Below are 11,338 nucleotides of genomic sequence, written 5' to 3'. Positions count from 1 at the left end.
ATCTGGGCCCGAAGTACATACATTTCCAATAGAACGCTGGGTTTGCCTTGCTGCATTGCGTTGCAGAGGCAGTTGCAGTGCGTTCTGTGTAGTGCATATGGGGTTGGCTGTAATACTAGGCTGTAATAGCGATAATACTTGTATTTCTCAAACAGCAGTCAAGCATCATGTCACCAGAATAAGACTCTTGATATTTATTTGAAATGAGCATAAAGATCACTATGCACTTTCACCAGGAAGTTGGTGGCACCTTAATTGGGGAGGACGGGCTCATGGTAACGGCTTGAGCGGAATAAGTGGAATGGTATCACATACATCAAACACATTATTTCCATGTGTTGGATGCCATTCAAGTTGCTGCATTCAAGCCATTATTATGAGCCGTCCTCCCACCAGCAGCCTCCAATGTTCATCACAACTTATTTCATTTGTAGCCTAAAAAACTGCATGGTTTCTCGAGTCCTAATGGAAGCCCACACACCATATCATCTCGTGACTCCAAGTTTATTTTGATATTATTTATAGTTGCGCATCAAGTCCTTTCCACCGCCATTTCTAGCATAATTACCTAAACTTCCTGTTTCCATCAGAGCTGTCTTGATTTACTCACATACTCACATACAAAATACCTCTTATAGTTAAGAAATCAATTTTTACCTCTCAATTTGTAGTGTATATATTAAATATGTAATTTGTTAACATCAACTCAAGAGGGTAATTGAACATCCCACATCTGTTTTCATTTAACCAAATTGTGTCAGGATTTTCCGTTTTTTTCCATTTTCCTTATTGGACTGCATGGAAACTTTTCCGCAGCACCAGTCATTGGTAGTGAAGCGCGATTGTGGGATGCACATTGCTAGGTGTGGCTATATAAATACATGAGCGCAACTTCACAACGCCTCTGCAAGCTCAGTCTGAGAAAGTTTTCCAGTCCCAATCTTTGGGCAGCCGGTAAAATATCCTGTTTGTGATTCAATAAACCTACTCCAGGAAATTGAGCACCGCGACATCGAGCCTAGGTAACAGTAATTTGTTAATTTCTCTATTTTATTCGGGAGTTTGAACCGTGTTAAACTGGGAAACTAACTTCCCCGCTTGCCTACATTCTAAATACAGCTACGTTGTCAAGGAACTTTACTGTACGTAGCCTACATCCTTGTTTGTTTGTCGCTTAGGTAGCCAAAGGTTGTGTGTGGCTGGCGTAGTAGTGACATTTTCATTATTATTTTTGATTAGTTTTATAGGGGATCCTGTTATGTCTTAAACCATTGAACTAATTGAGTAAAATTGACGAAACGGTTAAAGTTTTGGGCGAGTTCTACATGATTCCAATTCTAGGCGTGGTCACCAGACAATTTTTGCCATACCATTGTGAAATAGATGGGGGGGCAATTTGTTCTGCAGTGACAAATAAATAATCTGTGCAGCATCATAAACACGAATTATATCCACATGTTCTCGGCATGTTTACTTTTACTCTATGTAATGATGATTATCCTATGTAAGTGGCAGTCGTAGCCAAATATATATATTTTTGTACCAGATTCAATGAGGCATAAAAAGTGTACGAGGTTGCGTTGCATGAGTCCACAGAAATATAATTTGACCAAATTGGTCTTGTATTGTAGCATATTCTTGCAACAAAGAGCCTTTCATCTCTCCATTTCACACTCAGAAATGCAAAAGGCCTTGGTGTTCAATACAAAGGATGTTATTAATACTGTGGTTATTACTGAATCCCCCTATTCCTCTCTCTTCAGACCCGTACCACCATGTCATTCATCGCAGCCTTCTTGCAGCAGACCGTCTATCTGGGCCTGCCCGATGACTCGGTAGGGTTCTGCTCCACTTTCTAGAGCGAACGTCCCAAATCTGATCTCCCCCCCCCCCTCTTGTGGTATGCATGTGTGAAAAAAGTTACCAGGCAGTGTTTGTACATTTGTAGCTGGATAGACAGGAGGGGGACTGGGAGGGAGGACAGAGAAAGGTGAGGCCAAAAGGGATGGCTGTTGAGGATAAAGAAAGGGGGTCAGAGTCTGAGATACAAAATAATGGGAGGAGCGTACCTAACTTGTGACTCATAGAAGGAATTTAGGAGTAGGGGCCCTTCCCTTCAGAAACAGTTGAAAACTGTACAATTCCTGCTCTCTCCCGCTGTTAGTAACATATTCTTTATATGATGTGGTATGATTATTAACATTATGTGGTATGGGCTGTTCATTTCTTTGCTTCTATATTATTGTTCTGTATTTTGTGAAGGTGTACATTCATTCACTGAATGAAACTAAGTGTTCTCTCTGAAATCTCTTTCTCAGACCTTACCCAATCAGGGCACTGTGACTCCTGACCCGCATTTCAGTGTCGACGGGGATGTAGGCATCTTGGATAAGGCCATCAAGGCCAAAGGTGAGACTGACATAGCCTAAATGTGTGTGTTACATAGCTAGGGGTGAATGTAGATGGGTCCCCGTACCACAAAAATGTCTGCCCATGCACTTCAAGTTTTATTACCTTTTTGTTTTTCAGTCAACAAACAAAACACAATTCACATATGTGGCAGACATAAATAATATAAACCACTTTTCCAGCAGCACTTTTCCAGCAGCACTATCATTAATTGTTAGATATTTCCAGGTTTAGCTGAGACAAGCAAGGAATTTGTTTTACAGCACCTTACACATATATATATCACCCCATTCACTCTGTCAAGTTGGAAATATGTGACTCGTTTCAGGACACTAGACGTATGTCGCGCGTCACTACTTCACAGGAGAGCCATTTGAATGTAAACTTAAAAAATATATATTGTGCAGAAATGCCTTCTGGAACATGTGAACTTTCGTGTGCCTTAATAACAAATGTGTATGCCCTCTGTAAATAAGAACTTACAGTAGTGATGTACATTTTCAAACCCACAACCCTGGCGTTGCAAGCACCATGCTCTACCAACTGAGCCATACGCGTATCCTTTCGGTATTGATTATCGTGATACTAAACCTGGTAGCAAAGTACAAAAATGGGTATCATGACAACACTAGTATGAACATGTCCGGGTCATTGTTTTCATTGTTGCTGGTGAGTAGTCAGGGTTGTTTGGCCGGGGCCATACAGAAATTTTGTATTTGTAAAAAAGGGCTCATGGATTAGGCTACGTATGCAACAGCGTTTCTTATTGAACAAGTCCCTCCATCTTGTGATGCAGGTGTGGATGAGAACACCATCATTGATGTGCTGGTGAGGAGGAGCAACGCCCAGAGACAGCAGATCAAAGCTACCTACGAAAAGGCTAGTGGCAAGGTAAGCGGTGACACACACTTACCAGCACACTAGTTTGGTTTAGGATATGCGGCGGGTGGAGTTTGCACAATTCCATCGGTCCTAAAATGCAAACTCCAGCCTAACACACACTTGTGTATGACTGTGGAAGAGTGTCACCCCTCTCTCTGCAGCCTCTGGAGACTGCCCTGAAGTCGGCCCTAAAGGGAGACCTGGAGGATGTGGTTCTGGCTCTGCTCAAGACGCCAGCCCAATATGACGCCCAACAGCTCAAACTGGCCATGAAGGTAAACATGCACGCAGCTAGTCACTCACTAACTCCGAAAACAACACTACTTAGAATACAAACAACTGTGCAGATTCCCTCTTGTTTATGTAGGCCTAGAGACGGTAACAGAATACAAATATTTAACGAGTAATCAGTGGTGGGAAAAGTACCAAATTTTCAACTTGAGTAACAGTAAAGGTACCTTAATAGAAAAGGACTCAAGTTAAAGACGCCCAGTAAAATTCTACTTGAGTGAAAGGATTTGGTTTAAAATATATTTAAGTATCAAAAGTGTAAATCATTTCAAATTCCTTATTAATCAAACCAGATGGCACCATTTTCTAGTTTTTAAATTTTTTTACAGATGTCCAGGGGCACACTCCAACGTTCAGACATCATTTACAAACGAAGCCTGTGTTTAGTGAGTCCGCCAGATCAAAGGCAGTAGGGATGTCCAATGTTCTGTTGATAAGTGTGTGAATTGGACCATTTTCCTGTCCTGCTAAGCATTCAAAAGGTAACGAGTACTTTTGGGTGTCAGGGAAATGTATGGATTAAAAAATACAGTATTTTTCTTAAGGAATATAGTAAAGTACAAGTTGTCAAATATAAATACCCCAAAAAACTACTTAAGTAAAAATACTTTAAAGTACTATTTAAGTACTTAATACCACAGAGTAATGAATCAGTTCTTAAGAGGGAGATGTGATGTCGTCATCCAGTATTCTTGGTCTGCTGCTTAGTCACACCCACCCACCCACTTCCTCACATTCAGCCCAGAGTGACTCATTCTGATGCATTATTACACTGTTGTGAGGGAGGCAAAAAGGTGGGACTTTTACAATGGGTGGGACTGTCTTAATATGTGAGGAGACTGTGCTGCCGAGTATCTACTGTACTTTAGAGTTCACGGTGTGTATGAGGTGTCTGGTATAGAAGTAGACCTGAAAATTAGATGTTATTGAACAAGTGCAGGTAGTCCCTCCATGTTTTGTTGCGTTTGGGGCATAATTAACACTGCCCTGCACTTTCTGTTTGTGTTATCCGATCCTGGACTCTTTCTCAGCTTTACGACTTGTGACCTGACACTTTTGTCCTTGTTGACCGTTCACACCATCCCCTCTCGCCTTCTCACTCAGGGATTGGGCACAGACGAGGATACTCTGATTGAGATTCTGGCCTCCAGGACCAATAAGGAGATCAGAGAGATAAAGAAAGTCTATAAGGGAGGTGTGTCTGCAATATGTAAATATGTCTATGTGGATGTCCTGTATGTGATATTTACAACAAACCAATAATCATGGCATTTTCATTGCTAGAATACAAAAAGGAGCTAGAGGATGACATCAAATCTGACACAGGCGCAGACTTCAGGAATGCTCTGCTCTCACTCTGCAAGGTGTGTTTTATTGTTTGTGTTTAGTTTGTTTAAAGATAAAGTTTGGCAATATTAACATCACTCCCCCCTCTCTCATTCACATACTGTAGGCTACTAGGAATGAGGACACCATGGTGAACCAGGAACTTGCTGACAGTGATGCCAGGGTATGGAAGAGTGTCAGAATCAAGGTTGGGCACCGCAAAGAGTCACTGTAATGCGAACCGTGTGTGATGCCCGTGCCTACTGTATCTGTCTATAGGCCCTGTATGAGGCTGGAGAGAAGAGGAAGGGAACAGACTGCTCTGTCTTCATAGACATTCTGACCACCAGAAGTGCTCCTCAGCTCCGCCAAGGTGAATATACACACTGCACATGTATACACATTTGGTAAATAAGACATTGCCCAATAAGCTTACACTATTACTTTTCTCACCACCTGTTCATTATGTCGTAGCCCTATAGTGTGCTTTGTTTTTGTCATCAGTTAGACCAGAGGTGTCTAACATACGGCCCACGAGCACATTCAATCCTGAGGGTGCTTTAGTGGGCGGGGGTGTTATTTTATTTAGGGAGGAAAACATATTTTAAATGACGAACCAAATCGAAACTGTATAAATGATAACGGACCTACATTCATAGCTGGCCAGACTGACGTGACTAACAGTCATTGACACAAAAGCTAAACAGTCAGGGAGCATTGGAAGTGATATAGGACCATATTTTTATGTTTAATGCAAAGATGTATAGTACATTTTAAAGTGTGGCCCTCCGAACCTCAGTGAAGGCCGAAGGCAGCCCGCAAAATTAGTTTGACACCCTTCTGTTGAAGTCAGGCGACACATTTGTCCAGAATTTATTTTAGACACTTCATACAATTTATTTTTTTCACTGCAAATACCTGTGGATTATCTTATTTTTTTAAATCCTAGAATGTTAATTTTGTTCAACGCACCACAAATACTAATAGAATCTAGATGTGTGTGGTTTTTTCCTTTTTCATACACTGCATGTGCAAACACATGGTTGATACTGTAATCATTTCAAGTACATAATCCTTTCCCACTCTTTCTCTCAGCGTTTGAGAGGTACTCCAAGTACAGTAAGGTGGATGTGGCAAAGGCTATTGACCTGGAGCTGAAGGGAGACATTGAGAACTGTCTGACTGCCGTAGGTGAGCGAACACAGCCAGATCCAAGCCTCTTAATGTTCCAATGCACAGATTATTTGAGGACATCACCCTCAATCCATGTCTTCTGCTGCATCACACCCTTCACTAGGCCTTAGTCCTCTGACATTACACCATGGGCTCCATTTTCTTCATTCAAATAAGGCCACACTGTGAGCAAAATAAGTCTCGAGACTAAAATAATCATCACTTTTTTTTATAAATAGATGTGATGGCACATTATCCAAGGCATATTCATATTATCCAATTACTGATTGCAAATGCCTGTATCATTTCATGGCCATTCCGTTTTGTGTGAGGACAATGGAGCACTATGTCTGACTTAAGAAAACACCATAGGAACAACTGGCCAAGTGTCTGACACTTTCAACCTCTCCCTAACCCAGTCTGTAATACCTACATGTTTCAAGCAGACCAACATAGTCACTGTGCCCAAGAACGCCAAGGTAACCTGTCTAAATGGCATCTGTAGCCATGAAATGCTTTGCAAGGCTGGTCATGGATCACATCAACACCACCATCCCAGACACCCTGGACCTACTCCAATTTGCATACCACCCCAACAGATCCACAGATGATGCTATCTTTTTTGCACTTAACACTGCCCTTTCCCACCTGGACAAAAGGAACACCTATGTGAGAATGTTTTTCATTGACTACAGCTCAGTGTTCAACACCATAGTGCCCTCAATGCTCAGGACCTTGGGACTAAACACCTCCCTCTGCAACTGGATCCTGGACTTCCGGAAGGGCTGCCTCCAGGTGGTGAGGGTAGACAACACATCCGCCACGCTGACCCTCAACACGGGGGGGCCCCTCAGGGGTGCGTGCTTAGTCCCCTCCTGTACTCCCTGTTCAGCCACGACTATGTGGCCGCGCACGACTCCAACACCATCGTTAACTTTGCTGACGACACAACTGTGGTAGGCCTGATCACCTACGACGATGAGACGGCCTATAGGGAGGAGGTCAGAGGCCTGGCAGTGTGATGCCAGGACAACAACCTCTCCCTCAACGTGAGCAAGGCAAAGGAACTGATTGCGGACTACAGGAAACAGAGGGCCGAGCACGCCTCAAGCTACATCAACGGGGCTGTAGTTGAGCGGGTTGAGAGCTTCAAGTTGCTGTGTCCACGTCACTAAGGAATTGTCATTTGTCCACACACCAACAGTTGTTAAAAGGCACAACAACGCTTCTTCCCCCTTAGGAGGCTGAAAAGATTTGCCATGGGCCCTCAGATCCTCAAAGTTCTACAGCTGCACCATCGAGAATATCTTGACAGGCTGCATCACAGCCTGGTATGGCAACTGCTTGGCATCCGACCGCAAGACGCTACAGAGAACGGCCCAGTACATCACTGGGGCTGAGGTCCCTGCCATCCAGGACCTCTATACCAGGAGGTGTCAGAGGAAGGCTCTACAAATTGTCAAAGACATCACACCCAAGTCATAGACTGTTCTCTCTGCTACCACACGGAGAGCGTTACTGATGCACAAAGTCTGGAACCAACAAGACCCTGAACAGCTTCTACCCCCAAGCCATAAGACTGATAAATAGTTAGTCTGGGTAGCTATTTGGTTAACTGCTTTGACCCTTTTTGCACAAACTCTTCTGACTCCTCACATATGCCTCTGTATATCCTGTTTCTGAGTAACTTTACCCATACTTGTATGTACATATCTACCTCATACCACTGCACATCGCCGCAGTACTAGTACCCTGTGTATATAGCCAAGTTATTGTGTATTTATTCCTTGTCTATTTTTCTCTGCATCATTGGGAAGGGCCTGTAAGTATGCGTTTCACTATTAGTCTACACCTGTTCACAAAGCATGTGTAATTAAAATTTGATTGAATCCCCTCTACCATACCTCTCTCCATATACCAATTCCTATCCCTCTTGTCCAGTCAGGGCCTTAGCCTTTTGGGGGCCTTAAGCAAGTCCCCACCTTGAGACAGCTTTGGAGAATGCCCCTTGTTGATGCTGTCACTTGACTGGTATTCCTTTCTGTCTTTCAGTGAAGTGTGCTGGAAGCAAGCCTGCTTTCTTTGCTGAGAGGCTCAACTTGGCAATGAAGGTGTGTTAACTGTTAAACATTGTTAGGTTTTATGTACCAGATGAGAGGCTGCGTAACAAATGCATATTAAAAACAAATGAGCTTTTGTTGGAAAAATCCTGGTAGTTCCTCCCTGTTTAGTATATTTTTCTACTTAATGATTACAACCTTGTTAAGATGTGACATTCTACACAAGAACACTGGTTATGCACATACTGTACAAGACAGCACAAACAGATCTGGGTTCAGGCTAAGGAGCTTCCACTATCGGTTATAAATCTTCAGTTTGTGTCTGTGCCGTACCCCAGGGTAAAGGAACCAGGACCAATATTCTGACCCGTGTCATGGTGAGCAGGTCTGAAATAGACCTGGCCCGGATTAAGCAGGAGTACAAGAAGACATTTGGGAAAACCCTCTCGCAGGAAATTCTGGTGAGCAAACATCTCCACTGCCAAAGTGGCAATAAAAGACAAGGGACTGTTTTCCCAGATTAAGCATAGTACTGGACTAAATCAAATTAAACAGATCCTCCATTGAGAATGTTTTATATCCAGGACTAGACTTAATCTGGGTCTGGGGAACTGACACCACCCCCTCCGAGTTAAGTAATGCATCACATTGTAGAAGGCATTCTGATTACTAGGTCCAATCGGTGTTTGGATAGAAGACAAACCACTTGGGAAATATGGCATCTGAAAATAATTTAACAAAAATGTTATAATGGTGTGACATGTCTCAACATTATTGGCATTCATATTCTGTAGAGTAACTCTGTGCTCTGTCTCTTACCTCCTTAGGATGACACCAAGGGAGACTATGAGAAGATCCTACTGGCCCTGTGTGGAAGTGACAACTAACTTTCTCATCTCACCTGGAGCCAATTACCACAGTGCATGAGTGCCATTGGAGAATAATGTACATGATTAAATGTTCCCCTCCCAAATGCAAAATATTATTGTTCATGACAACTATCTGAAATGGCAGTCATGATGTATCTTCTCTACCTGCTAACAGCAATGAGCACAGTAAACATGGTAAGCAGCATTGACATATATTTAGCTTAGCTTCAGCAGACTTGAGGATCTATAGTGCAATATACCAGACACCATTTGTGTGCGACGAATATGCAGTGGCATTGTGGCCTGGATAACTGGTCCTTCATGCAAATAAAGCATTTTGTGGATCCAAATTGTCTGACTTGATCTGTGTATATATTTCTGAGTCTATGCTACATTGCATGTTTATTTCCAAAATGCAGCATATAGCATAAGGTCTAATTTAAGAATTAACCACTTAAGACCATGTCGTGAGTTCAATTCACAACATTGTAGAACACAGACATGGTATGTGATATAATACAAATGAAGGATCTTGCTCTCGATTTTAAATGGCTTTAAATGTACAGTAGCTAAACTGGCTTTGGCAGGATGGTCACGTGATGTTAGTGCATGTAAGGCAGAGGAGGCTGGTTGGAGTTTTTGGAGGATGGGCTCATTGTAATAGAATATAGGAAACCGTATCAAGCATCTGGAAACCACATGTCTGATGCCGTTCCACTTATTCTATCCATTAAAATGAGACCCTCCTATAGCTGCTCCCAACAGCCTCTATAGTAAGGCCATTTTGAAGAATCCCAGAAGAGGAACAGACTTCTAAGTCTTATGTAAGGCAGGCCTAATTTCAATAACTTGACTGTTGTGCTCACCTCGGTCATGAAGTGCTTTGACATTAAGTTCAGCAGGCCAGGCACACTGGACCCACTCCAATTGGCCAACTGATCCATGGAAGATATTTACATTCACACAGCCGTAACACATCTAGACAAGAGGAACATCGTGTGTATGCTGTTCATTGACTACAGTTCAACATTATTGTTCCTTTCAAGCTTGACACCAAGCTCTGGGTCTGAACACCACCCTTTGCAACTGGATCCTGGAGTTCCTAACGGGCAGACCAGGCTGTGAGGATTGGTAACAACACATCCTCCACTGACTCTTAATACAGGGGTGTGTCCTCAGTACTCCCTGATCACCCACAAGTGCATGGCTTTGCAAGACTCCAAGTTAGAGGATGACACCACGGTTGTAGACCTAATAACCAACAATGACGAGTCACCCTATAGGGAGGAGGTAAGGGCACTGGCATTGTGGTGTCATAACCTCTCCTTCAACATCAGCAAAACAAAGGAGTTGATTGAGAAGGGAACATGCCCATATTCACATCAACAGGACTGCAGTAGAGTTTAAAGTTTTTCACTGCTGCTACTCTATCTATGCATATTCACTTTACCCCTACCTACATGTACAAATTACAGTGAGGGGGAAAAAAGTATTTGATCCCCTGCTGATTTTGTACGTTTGCCCACTGGCAAAGAAATGATCAGTCTATAATTTTAATGGTAGGTTTATTTGAACAGTGAGAGACAGAATAACAAAAAAATCCAGAAAAACACGTCAAAAATGTTTTAAATTGATTTGCATTTTAATGAGGGAAATAAGTATTTGACCCCTCTGCAAAACATGACTTAGTACTTGGTAGCAAAACCCTTGTTGGCAATCACAGAGGTCAGACGTTTCTTGTAGTTGGCCACCAGGTTTGCACACATCTCAAGAGGGATTTTGTCCCACTCCTCTTTGCAGATCTTCTCCAAGTCATTAAGGTTTCGAGGCTGACGTTTGGCAACTCGAACCTTCAGCTCAGTGCAACATGGCAGTGTCGCCATTGTTTATAAAAGTTGTTCTTTATAATGTTGAAATAATATAAAGCTCTTTTTACATCAGCAGATGTCACAAAGTGCTTATACAGAAACCCAGCCTAAAACACCAAACAGCAAGCAATGCAGATGTAGAAGTGCGCAGGCTAGGAACAACTCCCTAGAAAGGCAAGAACCTAGGAAGAAACATGGAGAGGAACCAGGCTCTGAGGGGTGGCCAAAATATGTGTGTACATTTTACAATCATTTGGTGAGAGAGCCTCAAATATCACTTAATTTTTACATATCCACTGTATAGGCCTATGTGAATTACGGCAAAGTTGGTTCCTGTTTGGCACAAAAACACCCTAATGATTGGTTGACAATAAAGCCTCCCACAATGCAGGCAGGCGATGGCTGCAGGATGAAATTGGTGAAGAGGAACTGCTGAAACTTGCAATTGACTACAGTCAAA

The 11,338-nt window shown here is 42.6% G+C and overlaps 1 protein-coding gene across 1 annotated transcript; it reads left to right on the top strand.

Moving 5' to 3' along the window:
* Positions 1-930: 930 nt before the first annotated feature.
* Positions 931-9,357, top strand: anxa1 (Annexin A1). Its single transcript, NM_001141271.1, is given in 13 exon segments — positions 931-1,022; positions 1,764-1,835; positions 2,319-2,409; positions 3,206-3,300; positions 3,453-3,566; positions 4,687-4,777; positions 4,867-4,946; positions 5,036-5,092; positions 5,188-5,281; positions 6,004-6,099; positions 8,134-8,192; positions 8,480-8,602; positions 8,969-9,357. Coding segments are annotated over 12 exon segments (1,020 nt in total). The 5' UTR covers positions 931-1,022; positions 1,764-1,775; the 3' UTR covers positions 9,029-9,357.
* The last annotated feature ends 1,981 nt before the right edge of the window (positions 9,358-11,338 follow it).

The sequence above is a fragment of the Salmo salar genome, chromosome 20 (assembly GCF_965601325.2).
Source record: "Salmo salar chromosome 20, fSalSal1, whole genome shotgun sequence".
In the NCBI taxonomy this organism is placed as follows: Eukaryota; Metazoa; Chordata; class Actinopteri; order Salmoniformes; family Salmonidae; genus Salmo; species Salmo salar.
This window is presented reverse-complemented; position numbering and strand designations above follow the sequence as displayed.